Source organism: Chenopodium album, chromosome 15 (assembly GCF_948465745.1).
Source record: "Chenopodium album chromosome 15, dcCheAlbu1.1, whole genome shotgun sequence".
NCBI lineage: Eukaryota > Viridiplantae > Streptophyta > Magnoliopsida > Caryophyllales > Amaranthaceae > Chenopodium > Chenopodium album.
The window spans coordinates 6,748,186-6,773,831 of record NC_137848.1 but is presented as its reverse complement, the minus strand read 5'-3'; the positions used below and the strand labels follow the sequence as shown (position 1 = coordinate 6,773,831).

Below are 25,646 nucleotides of genomic sequence, written 5' to 3'. Positions count from 1 at the left end.
CCCTAACCCCTACCCACATCGCCGCTTCACCACCAAACCCCACCCACTTCGTCGCTTCCTCAAAATACCCCTACCCACGTCGTCGTTTCCTCACGAAACGAAACCCCCACTTCGCTCCTTCCTCTGCTCATTCCAAGGTTGCACTCTTCAATTTGTTTTTAAACTTAATTTTCTGTTTTTTAGAGTTTTGATTTGTTGGTTTGATAAGATTGTTGAGTGAGTTTGTAATTAATTGAGGAAGAGAGAGGAAGTGGAGAAGATTTAGAGAGTTGCTGATTATTCTGGAGACATGGGTTGACAGTGGTGAGTTGGTGACTATGGATAGAATTATAGAAGAGGTGGGTTACTGGGCTGTGGTGGTTGTGAAGGTGGTGGTGAGATTGAGGGGTGGAGGAGATTGCAGGAACAGGTACGGGGAAGGGAGTGGATGCCGAAAATGGAAGCGGGGAAGGGGAGGGGTGCCAGAGGTGGCAGAGCTGTCGCCTTCCAGAGGTGGTAGTGGTGGGTTTGGGTTTTTTTTATAATTTAATTTTGATTTTATATTTTGTGGGCCCCTAAGTCGGAAAACTGGCCGACCTAGTTAGAAAATTGGCCGGAATTGGAAAAGGGTGGTGAATCTACTGGTTTTGACATTAATGGGTGGTATTTTTTAATTTCGAAAAAAAACGGATGGTTATTTCAATACAGGATAAATTTTTGGGTGGTTATTTAAAATAAGGGTAATGCTATACATAGCCCTTAGGGCTATATATAAGCATTGAATTTACTCTTGAAAAATGTATAAAGTTGGGAATTCATGACAAAAACACGCGCAAATCGGTGTAATTAGTGTGTTTTTGTCATGATTTTATAAATTTAAACAAATTTCAAGAGTAAATTAAATGCTTATATGTAGCCCTTAGGGCTATGTATAGCATTTTCCTTAAAATAAAAAATCCTAAAATTTGTGTATTGAATATTTTTAGGGACTTCAAGGAGGATTGGGGTGGGATTTGCAGAATACTAAACCCCACACTTTTTCTTTTTCTTTTTTTAGCAATAGCATTGTTAATATGCTACAATTACACAAAATTATTAATTGATTTAATATCAACTTTAACACGAACATTACCAAGAAGAAATGACCCATTGATTTGAAGAATGCAACATAAAAAGGATTTGAAAAAGAAAGCTATACAATTCAGTGACTCACATGTGAGGAGAAGTGTTGGAAAGTTACTAACACAAACATTTCGCTACCTTATAAAATAGTGTTGTTTCAAATTAACAGCATGGTCAATCATAACAGCCATTTGCATTGCTATGTTACAAATAACACATGAAAGACATTGAGGCAATTAGGCAGCTCAATATACCACATATGAATGAATAAAACAATATGAAATGTCTCTATAACATAAGCCATCTTTATATTGACACAAGACATTAGTCCCTTGTATTATTGAAGATATTATTTTCAAAGAATGTGTGATGTAATGTTTCTTAAACGTAAAAGCAATATCTTCCAAATAAACATTTAATTTGATGAATGCATGTGGGTTTATTCCCCTTCAATAGAAAATCAAAAAAGTGAGGTAATTATTTTGATTGAGATACAAAGATAGAGATGTGTTTGATTAGACAACTGCCAATACCGTTAACAATTTTATGATTAGTGTTCATTATATGTTGATTATTGATTAGTTAACATCATGCAGGTATTAATTGAAGTAATTAATGGACTAAGTTATAGCTTACCAGCTTAGCAATGAATTTTACAAGAAAGTGACATTAACATATTTTATATTTAAAGGTTCACGATATATATAAACCTATTTAGCCTAAGGACTTGTTCTGATTTACTGAATTGAGCTGAGCTGAATTGAACTGACCGGAGCTGAACTGAACTGAATATTTTATGAGAAAAGGAAATTAGAAACTGAACTGAATTGATTGGAGCTGAACTAAACTGAAAATAAGTGTTGTTACACAAATTTTAATTAGTATTCACTCCTTGTGTTTCCTAAATTAGCAATATATAATTATACAGTCCAAAGTCAAGTAGTTTTCATACATCACTATCATCTCTAACACCGCCGTATTATATTGTCTTTCACAATTTATCTCAATTTAATTGCTCCACTTGTAACCGTCTAATCGACATAAATTTTTAGAAAGTTAAAACAGTAGTAGAGGAAAAATCGGATGGACGAAAGATCAAAAGATGAAGAGACTAATTGAAGTAGAGAAAAAATTGGATGGACTAAAGATCAAAAGATAGAGACACCATTTCACTATGGAGTAATAATTGACCGAATCCTAAAGTTTTGCAAATAAAATTCACTTTCATAGACTAATCAGTTAAATTTGGAGCACATAAGGAGCTACTTTAAAGGTGATGAAGAGCAGTACTGATTACTGGAAGTAAATTGCTATTTGCACTATAATCGTAGAACTAATCTAACCCAGAATCGTATCTATCTCGCCATAGCAATGAAATGGAACTGCTCGTCGTAGGGACTAGGGAAGAAAAATTACAATACCAAATCGATATGGTACATACCAAAAGTTCTTCACCAAAATAGATAAAATGTTGGTATAATCATATACGTCACACAATGCATTTGTAATATGTCCATGACTCATGCCTCGAAAAATTTCAAGAATGTCTATTAATCCCATACACAACACCAAATCAAGCTTGTATTAGTAAAACAAGATAGAAGACGGCGAAAGAAAACTAGAGCAATGGTTCATATGAAATCTCATGGATATTACGAAGTATATGTCCTAAGAGGCAAGTAATATCTTTGTCTCCAGACTATAAACTGAAACAGATATTACAGAAAAACAACCAATATACCAATATAAGAGGGGTCCAAAATCCAACAAGCTGCCTTCACGTGCTGCGAAATGGTTTAGCCTATCTCAACTTTGGTAGAGATTAGAAGCCTCAAATTCCTCCTCCAAGAAGGCAAGGTTTCACGAGCAATTGGAATTATGCCCAGGAGACAAAACTACATGAAATTTCACCCTTTTTCTATTTTTGTTTGATTCCTATTTTTATTTTCTTCAGGTTCCAACTTTTTGGAGGGCTGGAACAAAAGTAAGCGTCAGTTACATTCACCCAGAAACGGTCACAAGTTCGTACTCAATCAGTGATAAGTTGTTATCTTCCTTGACAGTGAAATCAGCAGGCTCCTCAGCCTCTTCGACGATCCCCCATCTATCAACTGCAAGCCTCATGGATCCCTTGAACATGTCAATCTTTGCGTTGCGCAGGGTTACTGTAGTTCCCGCTTTCATCTTTTCCACTAAAAAGAGAACATTACATCCCATCATTGATTGTAAAAAAAAATAATTAAAGAACATAAAAAACATTATACAAGTATGAGAAGGAGAAAAGGGGCAGCTTAAAGCGCCAGAGTAAAAGCTTTCCAGGACAATCCCAAAACAACAGAGAATTTCAGTCTTAACTTCCCATTCCACAATTCATGTAAACTGAGATAACAACTCTGATCTAGCAATGAGGACCATGTATGACATGTGAGATAATAGAAAGGTAGCATAGTATCGAGATAAAGTACAACAGTGCTACTGTATGTTTTTTTTTATACTATAACAAATATTCCAGTTCAGTAGACAGGAATCAACATTAGCCAACTTTGGCTTTTCTACCCATACAAAGTAATAATTACTGTTTTACTGGAAAATATAATGAAGTATTCAAATGTCCACCCAGTCTGTTTCAGTTCACTAGCTTTCAGAAGTAACTTACCAAGTGCATTATCCCGAAAAAATATCTTTAGCGGGAAAGTTTGCTATAGTGATAAAGAACATTGATGTGAGTTAAACTAATGTATAAAAAAGCTCAAGGAGCACTAAAGCAATAGAACTCCTGATGTGCCTAGGCGCTGCTAATATAAATATCTAAAAAAAATTGGAAGTGTGCCACTGGTGTGCCTTGCCTAGAGCCAAAAAGTTGCTTTACCATAAGCGACTAGCGCCTCATCACCTACACGCACTATTATGTTATAACAAGAAAAATAGACGTTTGTATGTTCCACACCAAACCCATTTTCTTATTTTCAAAACGATAAAATGGATCAAAGCTGTACTGGATTGAGAGGACTGAACTAAGAAGTATTAAAAGGGAAGGAGGGGGGGGGGGGGGTCTCAAATTATTGCATGGTATACACACACACACTCACACACCAAAAAAAAAAAACCTCAGATTTTTTAATTTTCCATACCACATCTATTTCCCAAGCAATGCCATGGACAACCATACTCCAAAAAGTCTAAATGAGAGGAATGAAATACGAAATATATAGCAGAGGGGGTGGAAGAGGATATGGTTATTAGGACTATGAAAAGGAACCTATTACCACCATTTGAGGGTAAACTACCACTCTATGAGAGCCTACTACCTCATGGGAGGGGAGCGAATGGTGCATCAAATTCCCTAATACAACTCCTTGTTCAGAGAGAGGAGCGAATGGTGCATCAGTCTCAAAGAACCATAATATATCACAAAAAACTCCCAATTGTCTTTCAATGTAAAAAAGCCATGAAGTCCATAACATCATTTTCATCAAAAATCAGGAATATCCCAAGATTGAAATGCTGGGACAGGACATTTAAAATTGTAAACTGTCTACATCCAATATGAAATATATGAAGAAATACATAAAATTGTTGATTATCAAGCAGTAACTACAAAAGCTAAATATGCTATTGTGAATTCCAATATCTTGAATGCGAATGAGTTTCCCCATTTATTTTTGTTAATCAAGTCAAGAGCAGGGATACAGGGCAGGTTTTTGCGACAAAACAAGTACCACCAAGGATCAAAACCCTACTTTCAACAGAGTGACGATGGAGGATCATTTCCTGGTGGAGATGGAGAAACTATCCCCAGAAGAAACCATAATACAAGAGGGGAAACTTTTTCCATTCACAATCTTGTTGATCAAGTGAAGAGAAGGATGAGGCAGGGGTTTTACAGCAGAACAGGTACCATACTACCAACGACCATACTTCAGCTTATATGTTTATATTATAGTATTGAAACTTAAGATATTGGGATTAACCGCTTATAGGTACATATTTTTATTAGACTATACGTACAGCAGAACAGGTACCATACCACCAACGACCATACATCAGCTTATATGTTTATATTAGAGTATTGAAACTTAAGATATTGGGATTAACTGCTTATAGGTACATATTTCTATCCAAAAGTATTAGGTGGAAAAGTCCTTTGACTGGGCAAGGAAGGACGTGAAGATTTAGTAGGTAGCATCAAGTCTATCTCTACCATCATTCCTATTCCTGTAATGAGAGAGTTTCTAAGAGTTAGCACTAAAGTACACATCGTCCATCAAAAATCCATCCTATATGGCTTATATAGACTTAAGCTATGCTATTCCATCAAAGAAGAAAAGCAGACACAAGAATGGCTAATACTTATTTACAGCCAAAAGGCGGGAATACCAAATTTAATTTTCACCTTCCTTGTACTTTGACCCACAAGAGAGCTTGACCACTCCCAATATCCCAACCAAGAATAACACATTTCAAATTTTCACTACCTTCTATCTTCAATAAATGACCAAACTCACTAACTCAAGCAAATAATCCACTAAAGATTTTACTTCCTTTTTCAATGTACCCATTTGGCAACCGAAGATGCCAATAGAGCGATAGCAAATATAGGATTTCCAAAAAAAAAAAATTGAACAGATGAGTTGAGTAAAATGACCGTTAAAATTTGCCTCTAAATAGCTCAGAAGCAGAGTATCCTTTTGGAGCCAGGAGGCCCAGGACACCAGGAAAAGGTGCCCCCCCCCCCCCCCCCCCAAAAAAAACACACACACACACACACACACACACACACACACACACACATATATATATATATATATATTCTCTTTTACTAAAAACTGAGTTCCTGATTTATTATTTTAACTTCAGTTTTATCAACAATACTTTTCAATTGTCAATTGTCATGTTTTCGAGGAGTGAATTTTAGAAGAGAAGCAAGGAAATTACAGGTGTGCAAGAAGAGTCAAACATGCATGGAAGAAAAAAAATGAAGCAGGGAGCTCTTAAAATGCATCTTATGCCCATTAATGTTGTAATGTTGAGTATTGCAGATAAATTATTAGGCTATAATGACGCAGATAAACTCAGTTGAACAAATAAGAGAACATGTAGTTATCAATCAAGTAGCCAAAGCCAACCTTGTTGACCTCAGATGACATGTTTAACAATAAGGTCACTGATGATGTTAGACGCTCTCAAACTAAAAGTAATGGTTTAGAAGAACACCCTACAGAGTAACACACTAGCAAGATCGATAAACATCAGAAAAAGAAAATTAAATTAAAATTGGAACAGGGATTCAAGAAACACTCCAAACGGCAATCGATACACCCATGAAAATAAGATAATAATGCACTTAATAGCCGAATCTTATGCCAACAAAAATAAAATGATACCATGGACTAAACTTAACAGATTAGCCTAAAGGATCTGAACACAATTCACACCTACAAAAAAGCTTACCTTGATCGTTTCTAGCGGTAAAAATTATCATTCCAGTCTCATCTCCGACCAAACATTCAGCAATTTTCATTTGGCGTACTTGAGGTCCGTCAGACCTGCCCCTCTGCATAACCAATTTCGAATCAACAACCTTGACAGTGAGGTTGTGGCCAAAAGTACCAGGTCGTAGTTCATTAACTTTGGTGAAAACCGGTTTCCTCATTTCTTGCTTTGATTCAGCCATTTAATAGACACCTACAATATAAATAAAATGACAACGACAACGAAAACGAAAACTTCAAGTCAAACGAAGCAACAATCACAGAAAACACCTCCTTAAACCTCCGGTATTGATAGGGAGAGATTTACATGCTGACATTGCTAGCAATAGCATACGCTGAAAACGTAAGCCGGTATTTTCACACACTTTGAATACAAGTAGAAAAGCTCCAATATCAAATAGTCTACAATATGTTTAACAACTTAAACAAACACAAAATTCTAATTGATTTTACAATTAAATTCATATAATTTCTCAGAAATACATATAATACAAATTAAAGTATATCAATCAAACTGTAGATCGTACTCGTAATAGGTTAATAAAGCCTAAATTCAATCACAAGTAAATACATAAACCCTTAGCCGTTTTTTTCTCATAGAAAAACCAAGATTATGCATAAAAGATCGGAAATTTAGAAAAAATACAACGAAATCTAAAGCATGTAATTCCGAAATAATTTAATTTAACCACAATGTTATGCAGAAGAAAAATCTCGATAATTCCTAGATAAAAATTGAACAAAACAAAACCCTGAACATGCAAAATTCGAATCAATTAACAATTAAAAAAAAAAAAAAAAAGATGACTGAAAATTATTGTACAGAATGATGAATGTATTCAGAAATTCGGGAATCACCTGGAAATTGTGAAAAACGATGAAGAATGAAGCGCAAAGTTGAGATCTTGAAAGGTAGCCGTCAACCGCAGTGTGTTGGGCTAGTTCAGCTTTAAATACAAGTATACAAGGAGACTTAAAAAGAGAGTAAAGTCGTGGCCCGTCGGATGAATTTTTTTTATTCCTGAATCGCCCTTGTTTAAGGGCAGTAATTACGAAGGAAACACCTAATGCATCAGAAATAATATACGCAAGTAATAAATGGAGTACAAAATAACCTAAATGCAGAAATTAATTAATAATACAAAAATAATAAAAAGATTGAAATACCTTTTTCCAAAATAAATAAATAAACTGATTCGCCATTTCACTAGGCTTTTAGATTTTACATTTTTTTTATTTTGCAACTCATTTCACTCGCCAACTTTTTCCTTCAATCACTGTTTTTTTTTTTTTTTGGCAATTCATTTCATTTCACCATTTCCCTCATAATGCTTCAATCTGAGCCTTAGATATGAACAAGTCGTTCACCGCTCATAAACCATCCGGTCTGAGGTTTTTTTTGTTTAATTTTTTTTGTTAAATTGTTGTAATTTTCATTATAAGTACCCCCGTCTATGTTTTTCGGGGGATACTTATTACCCCCGAAAATCTTATCCGGGGGGTACTGGAGACCCCCGGAAATCTTAGCCAGGGGGGTTCTGGAGACCCCCGGAAATCTCATACTATACGGGGGGTGCTAGAGACTTTCGAAAATCTTAGCCGTACAAGATGTAAATGATTTTTTGTTCGATTGTTCATCTAGTACAACACATAATTTTCATACCTCAAAAAAATCGTCGTAGTGCACTTTATTATTGTCTAGAATTTGTATAGTATTGAATATTAAATAGGATACAAGATTGAATACGTTAGAATTTGGTTGTAAATCAAACGGTAGGGATGATTATATAGTTAGGAGTATAAAGAATTTAATTTTAATCATTTAGAAAAAAAAAAGTGTAAGGATTAAGTTAAAACAAGGACAAAATTGGAATATAATCTTTTTTTAAAAAATAACTTATTCTGCATTTAGGTAAAATTATCCCTGCATTCAGTACTCCTCATAATATAATGCCAAATTTAAGGGTAGTAATTACGAAGGAAACACCTAATGCATCAGAAATACTATCTCCGTTTTATATTATTTGCAACGATTTGACATAAAGTAGAGAGGAAAAATGTCAAATCGTTGCAAATAATATGAAACAGAAGTAGTAATATATATGGGTAGTAATCACAAAGGAAACACCTAATACATCATAAATAAACTAGAGGTTTTGTTATTATTATTTTTTACGAAAAGGAAAATTTTTTGAGTTATTATCGAACAAAAGGAATAATCAAGATAATCTACCAATTGGTTGTTGGTGTAGTGGTGATTGGGACTACACTTGATAGGAAGGACTTGTGTTCGATCCCCTGTAACAACAATTGAGAGGGGATTGGAACCTAACCATTCAGAACTGATCCCCGAATTCGGATTAGCCCAAAGGTGAATCGGGTGAAACACAATAGAATTTAATCACTTTATAGCTATGCAATCAATTACTCCATGCATGATTTGTTTTAATTTCTCAATAAATGTGACAAATATTTCAATTTCCATAATTTTTTTTTTTTGACAAGAAGTCCTAAAAAAGAAAATACACACAAAAACTAGAAGGACCAACTAAGCAATTGTCGACGACAGGCCAGAGTAGCCAACCAGTGAGCAGGGGCAACCCACTGACGAGGAACCTTACGAAGTTTGCAGATAGAGAACTGCAAGACAGAAAGCCGAATCTTGTGAAGCAACCAGTGGCAAGAAATATCTCTGTCACCATCATCTCGCAAAAGAGAAAAAAGATTCGAACAATCAGAGTAGATAAGAAGACGCCGAAAGCCTCAACGACCGGCAGCCCGAAGAGCCCACAAACATGCCTATAACTCAGACTGAAGGGCCCAAGAGGAGTGACAGGCTCTCAAGCCACCTCCCAACACAGAATCTGAAGTTACTTCCCTAAAAATCCAACCTGCTCCGGCACTAATTAAGATTCTGAGCACTCCAAGCCCCATAAAAAAGAAGGCAAACGTCAAAGGCAGAGGAGAAGTCACCCAGTAGACAGCATGAATCAGAAGCTACCGAAGTAGGGAGAGATGAATTCCCTAACGAAAGAACACATGACCTGAACCCTTGCGCTAAAACACTCCTAGAGATACAATCCTGCATCAAATGGAAAATCGCGCCAGGAGACATCACTGCTTGTCTAAAAATCTTGTGGTTGCGCGCAATCCAGACTGCCCAACAAAAGGATTCAAAGGAGACCAAACCGTCCCAATTCCGAGAGGAACGAAGCTCAGAGATTGTATCAACAAACCAATCAGTAAAAGGCTTCCTATGCAAAAGAGGAGGAAAAAAAAGCAATCGGAGCACAAGCCCAAAGATGAGAAATGAATGAACAATCACGGAATAGGTGGTCTGATGTTTCACGTTCTTGGTAACTAAACACACAAGTTGGATCAATCGGAATCCCTCGGAGCTGCAGATTCCCAGAGAGAGAGAGCATTGTGAAGTAATTTCTAACCAAAACACCGGAGTTTTGGCAGAATAGGCAATCCCCAGAAGTGCTTCCACCAAGAGGCCGGAATTGCACCCGAGACCCTAGAAGACACCGAATGACTTAGCAACATAGCGTAAGCAGACTTAATAGTGAAAGATCCAGTCTTAGAAAACTTTCAGCAAACGAAATCGTCCATCGGCTGAAGAGAGCGATCCAAAGCCAGATGCGAAGTGCTGTAGAAGTATCAAAAAGCCGATGAACTAAGGTCGAATCCTACGCGTAAGAACGTGGATTAATAATTGAAGAACCATGTATCGGAGGATCCGACACACCAGAACCATCACGAAAAACAACAGCCTCCCCTGGGACCCAATCATCCTCAAGTATCCGAACCTTGGAACCCGAACCAACCTTCCAAGCTATACCCTGATCAAGAGTGGATAGGCCCGTTAAAAGGCTACGACAACCCCAAGAAGACCGAGGAATCGTCTGAGTCTTAAAAGAACGAAGGGAAGGATACTTAGCAGTAAGCAGCCTCGAAACCAAAAGTTGGGGATGTTGATGAATGCGCCAACATTGCCGAGCGAGAAGCGCAGTGTTAAAGTTTTCCAACTGACGTATACCTAAACCTCCCAGCCCTTTAGGAAAATGAAGAAGAGATTTTGAACGCATCGCTAAACCTCGAGATTGAGAATCAGATTTCCACCAAAATCGAGCCAACAAGTTATCAATGCGAGAACAGACCGAAGAGGGAACTTTAAACACCGACAAAATATGATTGAAAGAAGCGACCAAAATTGAATTAATGATTACTAATGTAGCAGCAGAAGACAAACCAATAGCCGCAAAATCAGAAAATCGCTTAACCATTTTGTCGATTAGAAAGCTAAAGTCAGCCACCTTACTTCGACTGAACTCAACCGGTAACCCCAAATAAGAACCAAGAGAGGGCTTGCAATGAAGTTTCAGGCTACTAGAAAGATAATCACGATAATCTTCCGGCGTATTCGGGCTAAACTTAACGAATGACTTTTGTAAGTTAATCACCTATCTCGATAACCCGCAAAACTCAGTCAGGAGAGCCATAAGATTGTCACATGCTGTAGGAGATACCTGTAAAAACAACAAGGAGTCATCCGCGAAGAATAAATGGGAAATTGAAGGGGCACTCCTGGAAATACTGATTCCCTAAATAAGAGAGTCTCTTTCGGCCTTCCTAAGCATAGCAGAAAGAACTTCTATACAGAGGCCAAACAAATAGGATGAAAGCGGATCCCCCTGACAAAGCCCACACTGAGGGTGGAAGGCTGGGGAAGGATTGCCGTTGACTAGCACCTGATAAGAAACTGTCGAAACACACTGACTAATTATATGAATCCAATAAGGTGGGAACCCGTAAGCCTGTAGAACCCGAAGTAAAAAATCCCAACGAACCCGATCATAGGCTTTATTCATATCCAACTTGAGGGCTGCATAAAACCTCTTCTTGGCCTTTGAATTGTTCATAAAAGAAATGACCTCATGAGCAATCAACGCGTTATCCGATAAAAGACGACCTGGAACAAACGCGTTCTGGTAATCAGCCACCAAACTAGGACGAATCAAGTGAAGCCGACCTGCGAGACACTTAGCAACACACTTATAAATCACATTGCAGAGACCAATCGGCCGAAACTGAGAAATTAACTCCGGATTTTCTACTTTCGGAAGCAGAACAAGGAAGGTATGATTCCATTCTTTTAACATATACCCATGAGCAAAGAAGGGCTGAACCGCCGAAACAACGGACGAACCAACGTCAGATCAGTGAGCTTTAAAGAAAGCTAAAGAAAATCCATCGGGTCTAGAAGATTTGTCGTCATCGATACCAAAAATTGCACTCTAAATTTCCAGAGCAGAAAAAGGAGCCATAAGAAGCTGTTGCTGAACTGAAGAGAGAGATGGTAATTGCAACTGTTCCCACCAATTAGAATCTTGGGTAGAAGCATCGCCTGAGACTGAATAAAGATCTTTATAAAAATTCAAAGATAAAGAGGTGATGCACTTAGAATCTCTTTGCCAAACACCAGACGAATCTCTTAAACCACAAATCTTATTTCGACAATGTCGAGACTGCACCTAGGATAAGAGGAGACAAGAATGAGAATCCCCTAATGCATCCCATTTCACTTTCGCACGTTGACGCCAGAAGAGAAAAGCTGCTTGTGCCTCTGTAACTTTCTCGTCCTTAGTAGTGATAAAAAGACAACGATCGATACGGGAGGACAAAGCCAAAGAAGCTTGCTGAACTTTCGAAACCAAAGTCTTCCAATTAATCCCCCAGGCCTTCTTATGAGAAATGCACCAAGCTAGCAACCGTTCTCTAACAACTAATAATTTTCGAGATAGAGAAAACATTGGGGAGGTCGGGAAAAACAAGGAGATAGCAGAGTGTACTATTTCACGAACCTCAGAGGCCGACAAACACCAGTTTTCCATCCTGTAAGGACGTTTTACATATCCTAATTCAACTGTATCCGAGAGAATATGTAATACCCCGAATTTTTGAAACGTATTTCTAATCATTTAATTAATTAGTATTCTCTTAAAAAGGGTATTTTAATAATTTATTTTACTATTTGAATTTTGTAGCCAAAATGATATTTGAATTTTGGCGCCAAAAGTATTTTAAAAACTCAATTATTATTTTTGGATTTTGGATAAGATTTATTATCCATTTATTGTATTTTAAAAATCGGATTATGTATATATATTTAGGATATTTTAACTAATCAAAAATTATATTTTAATTACTTAATTAGGAGGTCCGAATTTCCTAAATAATAAGCTATGATTTTCGGATTTTCTAAGTGTGGAAAATATGATATTCTTAGTGAATTTATTTCGTGAATAATTGGTATTTTCTTAATTAATTATTTTATACAATATATTTTATTTACACAATTATTTTTAATTCCTTAAATCTAGCAAAATAATTTCCTAAATTCTACATAAGGGGTCCGAAATTTTGAGCTATGGAAGCTCAAAATATTCGGCCACCTTGGTTGATTTATGGGTGATTTATTTTGGTAATTTGTATTTTTAATTATTTCCCTTAAATATATAATTTTCCTTAATTTTTATTTCCTATCTACTAAATATTTTATCATCTTATTTTCCTACCTTATTTCATCTTTGATTATTCCCCAAGTAATCTCTTTTGCCATATTATTTTCATGACAAACACACTTTCCTAAATTCTATTATTCTTAATCACCTTAATATCAAAAGTTTCCATATATCCTTATTCACTTCTCCAAGTAATTCCTTAATTCTTTTTACCATAATCCTTCCTACATTTTCTTAACATAATTCTCTCATTCATGAGCCTATAAATACCCCTTCATACCTCTCATATTCTTCACACCAAAACTCAATTCCCTTCTTCTCTCTTATTCTTCTTTTCCCTAAACCTTTTCATATTTTTCTTCTCCTCTTTTCGTACAAATATTATCCCGTATACCTTTGAAGCCAGTTTTCGGGAACTTCTGTTCAGTTTTGGGGTTTTGCTATTTCACGGAAAATTGTTTCTCTCAAAAAATCCTTGAGGTTAGGCTCAAGAATCACCCAATTCGGAGTTATATTGAAGGAGTTATGGCCTCTGCAAGTTCTGCCTATTCTTTCCAACGAAAATTCAATTTTCTTTAATCTTATTCCTTTATCTTCTTCATGGTTAGTTTTCTAAAATACAAATACCTATTTCAAAGCTATAATTTTATATTAAAGCATTATTTTAAAAGAGTTTTATAGTCCATGCACATTATATTTGAGTTTATATTGTGATAACCTTATGGTTATGTTATTTGCAAGGATATTCGTGATTGAACTTTGAAAGTGCGAAGTGTTGATTGATATTCAGAATCAAGGTTCTTGAGGTTCTTTTTGTGTGGTTTTTCTAGCAAGAATCAAGGTACGTTTAGGTGGCTAGATACCTTTGGAAGTGATTGGTTTGAATAACATGTTTTATATGATTTTATTGGTGATTGAATTAAATTGATTTGAATTATGTTTGGAGGTATTGATTTTAATATTTAATTTGTTTTAATAAAAGTATTTTGAATGATTGATTTTTAAATCATGTTTTGAATGGTTTGAATTATTTATGGTGTTTAAATAAAGGAATTGATTTTAAAAGGCTTGTTGAATTAAATTAAAAGGTTTTTTAAGGAAGAGTTATTGATTTTGAAAAGTTATTAATATGAGATTTTATTCTCAAGTATCTATTTAAAAGGTTGTGATTTTCAAAGTATGTGGAATTATTAAAAGGAGTTTGAATTATATTGGAATTTATTGGATATTAAAAGGATTTACTGAACCATTGAATTATTATTATTTATGCTTTATAAGCATGTTGGTAATCCCACATGCGGATTTGGTTTATTGATAAGGCCTTGGATTTTGTATGACCGGGTCTTTCCTCAAGAATACCTTGTAATATAAGGAGACTAACTTGGGGGGTGTGCACACTTGGGTGAGGAATTGGATTAAAAGAAATTGGTTTTATTAACTATTATTATTGAATCATTGGAATCGGTTTTGGAATAATGAGTTTGGAATTTATTGGATTAATTATTGGAATTGATTTTTAAAGCATGTTTGCAAATAAATTGAGTTTACATTATCTTGCACTTATCGTACTTAGCATAATTTGCTAATCTGTATTTCTTATTTGTTTTGGTTCGCCCTGTTTACCGTAATGATAAGCAGTGTTGACTATTTTCAGGTGGAGTCATGAATGAGCATATGGGAGTCCCGGGATTTGCTTCACCTAGTTTAGGAGTGTTGGTCTCGTCTTTATTCAGAGTACTCATAACAATGTTACTATTTTTATAAGTATTAATAAAAGAAAGTTGAGTTTTCGCTGCAAGTTTGTTATTGAGTTAAGTATTTTGAGTAGCCTTGCGTATTCATGCGGCGGTAACACTCCTAAGTCTATCTCTACGGTATAATTATACGTATTATACTAGTATTTCCGTAGAGGGAGATTTGGGGGTGTTACAGAATAATAGATGCGTGATCCGAAAACAAGATAGGCTGGTGTAAGACTTTTGTGTCGGGATAATCTAGCAACCAAGCGGAAGAGGCGTAGGATCTATCTAGACTTTCAAAAATCGGATCTGAATCAGTCATGTTATTAGTCCAAGTAAACTTCGGACCAGAAAATGGAACATCAACCAAATCCAGCCCCATATGCCAATTAATAAAATTCATCTGTCCTGGAATGGATGAGCTACCCCCCAATTTATCCGAGAGGTATTCAACTTGGTTAAAGTCACCAATCAAGACAACATTTGGAATGGTTTCAAGAATATTGGTGATCAAATTCCAAACCTCCGAGCGAAAAGAAACATGAGGCGATCCATACACAAACATTATATGCTTAATTTCATCTCCTTGCTCCAATTTACATAGAAACACATTATGAGAACTATACATAGGAACCAAACCCAACGGAGTAAACCAAAATACAAACATACCACCACTAAGGCCAACAGCTTCCACACCACTACAACCCAAAAAGGACAAATGAGCTATCTTTTACGTAAGATTATCAATAGACACCATAGATTCTAAAAGACAAATTATATCCAAACCATGAGAGCGGAATAGAGAAGAAATATAAGGAATTTTAGGGGAGTCTGCTGATCCCAAGCCCCTACAATTCCAAACACTGACTTTCATTTAGACTTTGGTGACCCAGAACGGGAGGTCACCGATCCCTCAGAAATTGTTGTAGACGCTGAAACCGAAAATCCTTTGCGTCTCTTATAAGGTAGTAAACACGGAAAACAGCTAGATTCACGAGAATTCTGAAGTTGTTCCTCAGTTAAAAGTGGTGTAGAAGGTTGAACCTCACTACTCAACCGTTTCATGGTACCGTGATGTGTAACCCATTCCCACATCTTGTCTCCTCTCCTCCGCAATTTTAGACCATCACATGCTACTTTCCTAAAAGGAGGTTTTGGTTGTTTGAGAGGTTGTAATTTTTGTGGGGAGAGTGACACATTAAACACCCTAGACTTAAAATTGGGTGGGAATTTTCTAGAAGATGAGCAATTAGGAGGAGTTGATGTATCGCTGGTTGTTGGAGGAATATGGTGAGTATAATCTGTGGACTCAGAGTACAATCTCCTCTTTTTCGAAGGGGAGAACGATGGAGTAGAAGACATAAGGGGCCTTTTCTTTAATTGGCTACTATGGGGTTGGTTTGGGACAATGTCCTTAAAAATACTCCGAAGATTAACTCGAGTAGTTCTGAATTTTTCAGTCCTTTTTAGGCCAATGTTCGAGTTGGAGAGCTTATGGTCAAGATCAAAAGTAGACTTACACCAACCATGTTTATCAGACACCAATGGAATAGTCTTATCAGAAGAGGAAAAACAAGAATTCTTCTTGTGACCAACTCTATTACACTTAGAGCACAAAATAAACAAATTCTCATATCTAATATTTATCCATTTAAACTCAGAGTTTCCGAGGTCCAAGAAGAAACCTGGTAATAACGGTTCAAAAACATGAATTAGTAGCTTTACTCTAAGCAAGCATCTAATTGAACCGGAAGGGTGTTTATCAATACACAGAATGTTTCCAGCCAAAGAAAGCATCGGTTGTACAACATCATACTCGCATAAGTTCAGAGGTACCTCATCAAGGTGTACCCATATAGCAGCCTCATTAAAACTTATATCCCTTATAGAATCACATGGAGTCCGAGATTTGAAGACTAGAAGAGCCGCCTGGTACGCTGTAGATCCCTGCTCCAACATGGAGTCTCTGTCTCGAACATCTTCACATAGAAACAGAAAAATATTATTGAACTTCTAGACTATGATATCCCCAAACTTTATCCACTGGTCTAACACCCATCCTTGGATGCGTTGCTCTGAAAATTGATGGTAGTCTACAAACTTGCCAAGAACTAGGTGACGATGGAGATTGGAGTTATGGGGTGGGTAAAAAGACGCATTCAAGCTTGGGTTGTCGGAAAAGTGAGATGAAGCCATATCTATTGATAGAGGAAAGGATGAAAACAGGGTACTCGTAATCTAAACCCAAGAAAAGCGAGCATAGTATAGAAACCTAAGGTATATGAGTAGAGTATAAAAAAACAAAAACCACTAATTAAAGAGCTTGTGTTGAAGAAAATTGTACTGAATTTAAAAGCAACCTGGCAATAAAGAACAATATGGTGGAAACAGGCAGTAAAGTATGAGAACGAGCGACTCAAATTCTGTAGAACAGAAAGGCGAAAAACCGATCCTTGCTATTTAAACAAGGGAAAATTAAATAAAGGGAAAACTATATAAAGATGAAGGTTAACTGAAAAATTAAAGAAAATTAAAGGTGAAAGCAGTGTTCTTGTTGATTGTTGACGTTGAGGAAGGTGAAAGACGGTGGAGAAAGGTTGGGGAAGAGGCTCTAGAATCCTATAGAGATAAGCTCTCAATTTAGAGAGAGAAGTCTTAAGTCTAATTTCCATAATGTTAAATAGGGAGTGAGTCTCTATGAATATTTAATCTACTCCGTATCTACTATGGAGCTACCCACAAACACTGTATTAAGAGAGTGAGGGAAAGCTCTAGTGGTTAGAGCTTCCTTCCCGGTTCTAGGAGATCCTGAGATCGATTCTCACCCTCGTCTTTGTGGCTCTCTAAACAACAACAACCTTGTATTGAGTTATAAATAGTTTATATGTTAGCATTCTGCTCGCTTATTCGTCCCATACCTAAATATTGTATTTATTGCAAGTGTAATTTTCCTAAAACCCCGTAATATTCCACAAAAATAATTAACCTCGTGCGCATGGTAAATCTAAGTTACACAATGGATGTCAAATTAAAATTCATGCATAAAGATTTGTTCAAGTATCTAACACGACTTCAAATAAAGCTCAAACTTTTTATCAACCACGAATGCAATTATGCAAGTCATGGATGTTAACCTACCATGGAAGAGGATAACCAACTTGTCATTGTCCTTTGTGTCATGATCTTTACTTAGGCTTTGTTCTCTTTGTCTAAAATAAGATGTACAGATTTGAATATTTCTGGTTTAGTCTATTTGATTGCTTGACTTGACTAAACTTTCACCTTTATTGTCCATCATATAAGATAAAATATTATAAAACGAAATCTTATTAGATTCTCCTCAATATGTATTACATACGAAATTAATAATATATGACAATAAACGAATGAGATTAAGAACAATTGATCTAGTCTGATTTAAATCGCCAAAAAATTTAGGATTTCTATGTTGATTAACTCTTTCCTTATACATAGAATTCATATTTTCGATTAGAGCATGGAACTTTTGCATAATTCGAACCAATTGTTATGAAATTCTATGTGCTAACTAACAGATAATCCCTTTTTTATGATCGAATGCAAAACGAATCAACAACAAACTCCTCGTAGATTAACATTTGTCAAAAACTGATGATGTTTTACATGATGATGTTGTAGGGGTGGCTTTGCCACAACTTGTTCCATGAGAGTCGATCATAACAAGAGGTAGAGATGGAAATGGACCGGGTTCGGGGCGGGTGGATCATCACCCGCATCCATCACCCGCCTCCATCCACCCCACCCGATCCATCCACCACCCGCTAAAATTTTCACCCGAATCCATCCATCCATCACCCACGGGTGAAACGGATGGTTCGGGTGATAATCGGATGTATAATATAAGCAACAAATTAACAAAAACGCTGCAGTAAATTCGTGACAAAAAGGCAAAAATATGTGAAAATATATTATTCATATCATATATATCAACCCTAATAACAAGCAGAAAATTCGAATTAATTTCGAATTAACAATGTAGAAATTAGCTACAACAATTACAACAAGTCAACAACATGTACTCCGTATAATTTATTTCGAATGAACAAAACCCTAAAACTTAAAAATTCGTATATAATTAAATTTAACTAGTGAACAAACAAAATTCGTGAGACGCCCTTTTTATTCCTTGTTGATTGCTGGAGTTGGAGAGTTGGAGTTACTGCAGTTTTCCTTGTTGCAGCGGCGCCATCGTGAGGCAGAGACAGGCAAGAGGGATAGAATTAAGAGGGAGAGAGTTAAGAGAGAGAGAGCCGTGGTGTTTTTTTCTTTTAGAAACTTTAGGGTTTAGAATATTAGGGATGGAATTATAATACTGACTTAGCTTCACTTGGGCCTAGCCCATTATACAGAATTTCAGAAATTGTAAAAAAGTGTGGTGTTTTAGAAATTTCGGGTGATGGGTCGGGTTAACGGGTCGGGTGACGGGTGAAAATTCTCCACCGAATCCGATCCATCACCCGCATCCGTTAATCCATCACCCGCCTATCATCCGTTTAAGCCGGGTTTTTCATCCGTCCAATAAGACGGGTGGAGCGGGTGAGCGGGTGATCCACTGGATATTTCCATCTTTAACAAGAGGTGTTCCCTAATATGAGCACAATCTGCTTCCTAACAAAAGTGTCAATGTTGGTAGGTAGCTGATAAATTATGACATCAAATACTAGTAGAAACTTAACTTGCGGTTCCAAGAGTGAAACATAGCCCCAAGTTTCATACTTACATTAGATCGTACAAAATTCCAGTCCTATCCGTATTGATTTATTATAATCCGATTCCAAACCAGGTCTATTTATACACACCCCTTTTGGTAAGTAGGTTAGGGCCACTAAAATTTGAAATTTGAATGAAGCCCCAAATGTAAATTTACTAGATTAGACTTGTGCGTTGCACGTTTTTATTAAGTTTAATTATTATGCATAAAATAAAGTTTTATCATTTGTGTAAAAAAGAGTGGTAATTTTTTTTATTAGAAAAATGTATAGTGTAGGTTTAAAATAAATAAAATAAAAAATAAAATAAATGATGACATTCTTCATAGAAAATGACGGGATTATTTTTAATGTTAGAATGACACATACAATAATTTAAGGTTTGATGACGTCAGCAATGTTTTGTTTTAGTAATAATTAATACTTCGTAGATGTGTGCATTTTAGGACCTCCCCTACAACCATTTAACTCCATGAATGAAGTCTCCTCTAATTAAACCCAAAACCTAAACCTAAACCATCATCCCCACAAAAATGGCAGAAACTCTCTCAAATTCCAATTCCCCCAAAAAACAGAGACCAAATTTGAACCATAATCCTTCAGAAATAGACAGATTAGGCTCATTCCCAGACACCCTTTTGCTCGAAATCCTCTCTCTCCTCCCCCTCAACTCCGCCGCCGCCACTTCCACCTTATCCCGCCGTTGGCTCCGCCTTTGGACCCACCGCACCCACCTCTTCTTCGACGGTTCCAGCCCCCCACACTTAGAATTCCGCCATTTTTTCACCAACACCAACCACATCCTCAACCAACTCACCTCCCCTCATATTCACACCTTCAGTCTTGCCTTCCGTCATTCTCCTTTAACCAACAATGAGTTTCTTCTTTGCTCCACTCTTCTGGATTCATGGGTCCCTCTTATTTGCGCTCGAAATCCGGTTAACTTCAAGTTATGCTTCGACTTCGGATTTACTGGCCATTTTATTACTTTACCGCCTATTATTTTTGAAACCCAATCACTTGTACAACTTGAATTATTGGGAAATCTTTACTGTAAATTGCCAATTGGTGATATTAACCTTTCTAATTTGAACAAGATTGTTATGCGCCTTCGTTTCGATCCTCGGGTTTTGAGGACATTGTTTAAGTCTTGCCCATTGTTAGAGAGTTTGTTAGTTGCATTTGAGTTGATGGAGGATGAAACAATAGAGATATCAGCTCACAATCTCAAGTCATTGACTATCTTAATGAATGGATCATCGCGTGCTAGCAAATTTGTGATTGATGCACCATTGTTGGAGGACATTGAGATTAACCATTGTGTTGCATTATATAGTTTTGTTAGTAAACCAAGTGTGTTACAAAAGGCAACTGTTGGGTTTTGGACTCAGATTTTTGAGGATGGAACTGATCTTACTCATCTACCGGAGTTTCTTTGTGGGATTTCGAGTGTTAAGTCCATTCATTTAGTGGATAATCTTGCTCTATTCAATAGCCTTAATGCTATAGATGCGAATGTATGGTTCAACTTTCATAATCTCACGCATCTTAGCTTGATTGTTTCTGAGGAACATGTGATTTGGGATGCTCCAATATCTTCCCATTTGTTAAGTAGGCTCAAGAACATAGATATATCAGGGGTTAAACTTAAAGGGGAAGACAATGATATCAAGTTGGTAAAATATATTCTAAGTAATGCAAATGTTTTGGAAACGCTTTACATTTCTAGCTATGCCAACTATGATGACTATGATAAGGGCGGAAGTTATAAACTTTGGACCGAATATATGTTCTGTAGAAGATTGTTCAAGCTTCCAAGGAGCTCTTTAACTTGTAAAGTTGAGTTTGATGGTGCTTATATCATTGCATCTGTTGATGGTTCTGGAAATGGATCAGTTGTTTCTCAAATTGATTGGGAAGGACCCGGAATGTGGCATGACACAGACGAGGATGAGGAATAGAAGGCAAGCCATTTGAGTTTTTGATCCTCAGGTAATTTGATCTCATCGTTTATTTTGTATAGAAAGAACTTTGATTGCCTTTTCATGTATGCACATTTTTTGGCTTTGTAGTCTAACTTGAATGTACTGTACATTTACATCACTTAAGCAACAGTTTGCTTTACTTCTGGTTGGGCCTCGTAAAATCTACTATGCACCTTTTAGGTTCCTTTAAGTTTTCAGTTTTATATTTCGCGAAAAGTAGGCACTAGGGACATACTACAATTCACCCTTCCCCCCTCTCTTCTTGAAGAACACACCCAAGAACATTAATTGGAAAGAGCTGAAGGCAAAGATGAAGCAACAAAATTTAAACACCAAGAATTAGCATATGAATATGACCAAACCGAACCCCAAGATGAAATTGACACTCATTCCTCATAGTTATAGTAACATGTTTCCCTGATCACAAATTTCAACAAGATCCACCTGAGCACTATTAAATCTAGATACAGATCATTCTGTTAGAACTTGAAACTTTGAACTCAGGGAATGGGATGGATGACTACTTTTCCAGTAGCGCGATTAGTTTCAAGGTAAGTGAAGGCTTCAACAACCTTGTCAAATGTGAAGGGGCCCTTAGGATCGACTATTGGCTTCACCTTCCCACTCTCGAGGTATGGATTTAGCTTCTTCAGTACTTCTCCATTGGATGTCACCACGAATCTGAACCCCGGTGGTGTAACAGCACCAGTTAAGACCACCACACTTCCCCCTTCTTTCACTGCTTTTACATTCCTCTCGCCTTCACCTGTTGTTCATGAAAGTTGAAACAAAATAAATGAGTGGGAAAGGCTATTTCAAGGAATTACAAAACTGACTAGTGATGCAAAAGATGTTCATTATTTTGCATTACTTTGGAAAAGGAAGTGTCAGTTCTGGTGCAGTTTGGATGGATATAATTTTATTATACTAAAAGTTATAAGAGGATTAAGAGCTGATATCACAAAAAACCCCGATACAAGAAGCCTTTTTAATGGAGAAATGTTTCTAAGCATTTATCTATGGATGTTCTTAAACAAAGAAGCAGAATCGGCATCATTCTTAACTGCAATTATTCAGGCCTTGAATAAGGTCCTCTATACCTGAAAATTACTGAACTGATTTTCTTTTTCTTCCCTTTTTAATGTTCAAACTCAGATTTTACCAATCAAAATTGATTTGAACTGTTTTAGCATTTTTTTTTTTTGGCTACATGCTGTTGCTGGTTAAGACTGATTTTGACATTAAAATTTCAGCGCTTAAGTAGATGATGATATACTTTTGTTGCCAGGGAACTTATTTACTAGATCCTCAGCGGGATCAATTCATCAATTCTACTCAGGGATGATAATTTTATACTGTAATCATTAAACTAATCCTTAATGTTGCTTATTTAAGGGCATCATAACTGATAATTTCCTGTCAAAAATTTTATCAGCGGAGATAACAGAGGTTCTAATCAAAGCATAAACTTACCAACTGCGTCATACACAACATCAAACTTTTCTGGAAGGTCCTCAAACTTCTCCTTGGTGTAATCAATAGCAAGATCAACACCAAGACTCTTCAAAAATTCGATTTTCCCGGTGCTAGCAGTGGCTGCAACTCTAGAGGCACCAAATACTTGCTTCGCAAGCTGCCCCAAAATCAATCCAAAAAGGAAATATCAAATTATCTCCTTACCCAACACCGAAACTACACTAAACAACATTAGGGTATATACTCAGAATAATAGATGTAACATACCTGGATTACAAGAGATCCAACACCACCTGCCCCACCTAAAACAAGGACCGATTTTCCAGGAGACATCCCAGCCCTTTCGAGACCTTCATAGGCTGTCTCTACAGCTAACGGGAGACCAGCAGCTTGTACAAAGTCAATATTTTTAGGCTTCAGAGCCAACAACTTTTCCTCCACAGCTGTATATTCTGCCAATGACCCAAATTGCTTGGGACCATCAAGTGCTTTCTCACTGATGTCTCCGTAAACTTCATCCCCTACCTTGAATTCTTTCACTTGACTACCAACTTTTACTACCACACCAGCAACATCATAGCCTGGGACAGTCTGCACTAAAATTTCCATTCTTTTTTAGTTGCAAAATCCAAGCACGACATTTAATGTATAGAGTAATCTCGATTGCTACACATCGATTACATTAAGTGTTTTAGTCCTTAGTATTTCATCACCATCAAATCATAGGGTTCCAGCTTATATTACCATCTACGACTGCTATATTTCCTTAGGAATCGAAAATTGAATCAATATATTTCTCACAAGTATGTACACATGTGAGCTTGATAACATTGCCTAACTGTATGACTACATGACATACACTGCATAGAATGAGCCTTTGCGCTTCTTGAATTGAGTTATTTGAGTATATGTCACACAAATAAAGATACAATGATAACAGAACAGAGACATATTATACAGTTAAAGAATTGTTGTTCAATTCTGTGTTTAAGAAAGTCCATAAAACTGACTCATTGCATAACTTTCTTTGACAATTTTGAAATGTTCGAAAATGATCAAACCAATTCTATGTAGCTATCAATATGTGCAACTTCCATGTATAATCTTGTGTCAACAGTTAAACTTGCTAAAGAGTTAATATCACCTCAGTAAAAACAATGTAATTAGTCAGTATAAGTTTATGACCAAATCAACCAGACATTAGCTTTGCAAGATTATGCACCTAATTTTTTTAAGCTTGCTACTTTTATAGTTAATAGTTCTATGTCCTAAAACCTAGGAAATTTAACACTTGTTCAAATTTTATCAGCAAATCATGCTAATAGATAAGTAGGTTATTTGTTATTGATAATGCATTCTATGGCTTAAAATTTTACAAAGTAACAACCAAGACGTGGTATAAAAGTACATATCATCCCTCGATATGTACTTTACCAGAGCATATCATCCCTCGATTTCCTTGCAGTTGTGTCATGTTAATCTTCTCTGTATCGTTCCAATTTGATTAAAAATCTCGGAAGAGAAACACATTACTAATAACTAGTGACTATAACTATATGTAAATATCACAAGTAGCTAACAACAAAGATCTAGTAAATATCCCATTACTAGGTAAGTCTCAACATTCAATATTTTAGGTAGTACAAGTCAATATACAACTAGCAATAATACTAGGTAAGTTACAAGTCATATTGATAATGTAATTTAAACTAGCAACGCGACAATAAATTAAATAAACCCGAATTGAGGAATTACAAACAACAATAACAACACTACAACAGAGCTAAGGAAAGAAAATAGGCTTACAGGAAGAGGTGAATCAGAGGCCTTAAACTTGCCAAGCCTTCTCTTAAAATCAACAGGATTTAAAGCAGCAGCAGCAACCTTAATCAAAACTTGATCATCCTGTAATTCAGGAACTTTAACATTAGACCCAAAATTAAGGACATCAACACCTCCATAATCTTCATAAATCCAAGCTTTCATCTCAGTAGGTATGGTTGAGGGTTCTACAGAAGCAGGGGCAGTTTGTGACATTGCACAAATTTTAAGTGAAGGGTAATTATAATAATGTTGGGTACCCTTAAAAATAAGGGTGTTACTCAATTTCTTGGTGGTTTTGGAAAGGGTTGAGAGTGAGGAGAGAGAAAGTGAAGGTGTGTTAGATGAGGTAGAGGAGGAAGAAGAGAGAGAGAGAGGAATTTTGGTGGTAAGAATGGCTTCCATTTTTCTGATTGATAAAATTTCAGTAGACAGTGTAAAGTAATGGCTGGTATTGTTGTTGTCTATATTTATGGTCATAGAAGATTATATATTTGATGATGAAATTCTGGATTTGTGCATGTTTTTGTATTTGGCTATACAAGTGACACTTGTATGGCAGATAATTGAATCTATGGATGGTGGGCCGGGTTGTTCCGAGCCTATTCGTATAGGCTTGGATCTATATACCTTGGATTTGGGTATTCTTGTCAAACATGAATACGTGTTTAAGTGTCTGACTCAACTATCTTGTATGAATTCCCATGATTTTAGCACAAATAAAAGCGTTTAAATTATCATATTCATATCAAAGTGT

The 25,646-nt window shown here is 36.3% G+C and overlaps 4 protein-coding genes across 4 annotated transcripts; 1 reads left to right on the top strand and 3 right to left on the bottom strand.

The window, feature by feature from the left end:
• Positions 1-2,708: 2,708 nt before the first annotated feature.
• On the bottom strand, positions 2,709-7,602 carry LOC145582827 (uncharacterized protein At4g28440-like). Its single transcript, XM_081639853.1, has 3 exons — positions 7,452-7,602; positions 6,553-6,786; positions 2,709-3,293 (listed from the first exon to the last, which is right to left on the bottom strand). The coding sequence occupies exons 2-3, from the start codon at positions 6,773-6,775 to the stop codon at positions 3,103-3,105; spliced, it is 414 nt and encodes a 137-aa protein (XP_081495979.1). The 5' UTR covers positions 6,776-6,786; positions 7,452-7,602; the 3' UTR covers positions 2,709-3,102.
• A 2,683-nt stretch (positions 7,603-10,285) lies between these two features.
• LOC145580683 (uncharacterized) lies at positions 10,286-11,758 on the bottom strand. Its single transcript, XM_081637809.1, has 2 exons — positions 11,348-11,758; positions 10,286-11,059 (listed from the first exon to the last, which is right to left on the bottom strand). The coding sequence occupies exons 1-2, from the start codon at positions 11,756-11,758 to the stop codon at positions 10,286-10,288; spliced, it is 1,185 nt and encodes a 394-aa protein (XP_081493935.1).
• An 8,382-nt stretch (positions 11,759-20,140) lies between these two features.
• On the top strand, positions 20,141-21,568 carry LOC145580682 (F-box/LRR-repeat protein 13-like). Its single transcript, XM_081637808.1, has one exon. The coding sequence runs from the start codon at positions 20,141-20,143 to the stop codon at positions 21,566-21,568; it is 1,428 nt and encodes a 475-aa protein (XP_081493934.1).
• A 335-nt stretch (positions 21,569-21,903) lies between these two features.
• On the bottom strand, positions 21,904-25,357 carry LOC145582826 (2-methylene-furan-3-one reductase-like). Its single transcript, XM_081639852.1, has 4 exons — positions 24,875-25,357; positions 23,336-23,659; positions 23,066-23,225; positions 21,904-22,358 (listed from the first exon to the last, which is right to left on the bottom strand). Exons 1-4 carry the CDS (start codon positions 25,292-25,294, stop codon positions 22,093-22,095), a joined length of 1,170 nt encoding a protein of 389 aa, XP_081495978.1. The 5' UTR covers positions 25,295-25,357; the 3' UTR covers positions 21,904-22,092.
• Positions 25,358-25,646: the final 289 nt, after the last annotated feature.

Coding starts and splice junctions, on each gene's coding strand:
- LOC145582826 (XM_081639852.1), bottom strand. CDS start 25,294: ATGGAAGCCATTCTTACCACCAAAATTCCTCTCTCTCTCTCTTCTTCC. Junction 23,660..24,874: donor CCTCTGATTCACCTCTTCCT/GTAAGCCTATTT, acceptor ATTTTAGTGCAG/ACTGTCCCAGGCTATGATGT. Junction 22,359..23,065: donor TGTTGTGTATGACGCAGTTG/GTAAGTTTATGC, acceptor CATGAACAACAG/GTGAAGGCGAGAGGAATGTA.
- LOC145582827 (XM_081639853.1), bottom strand. CDS start 6,775: ATGGCTGAATCAAAGCAAGAAATGAGGAAACCGGTTTTCACCAAAGTT. Junction 3,294..6,552: donor TACCGCTAGAAACGATCAAG/GTAAGCTTTTTT, acceptor TTCTCTTTTTAG/TGGAAAAGATGAAAGCGGGA.
- LOC145580682 (XM_081637808.1), top strand. CDS start 20,141: ATGGCAGAAACTCTCTCAAATTCCAATTCCCCCAAAAAACAGAGACCA.
- LOC145580683 (XM_081637809.1), bottom strand. CDS start 11,758: ATGTTAAAAGAATGGAATCATACCTTCCTTGTTCTGCTTCCGAAAGTA. Junction 11,060..11,347: donor TTTCGACAGTTTCTTATCAG/GTGCTAGTCAAC, acceptor TTATCGAGATAG/GTGATTAACTTACAAAAGTC.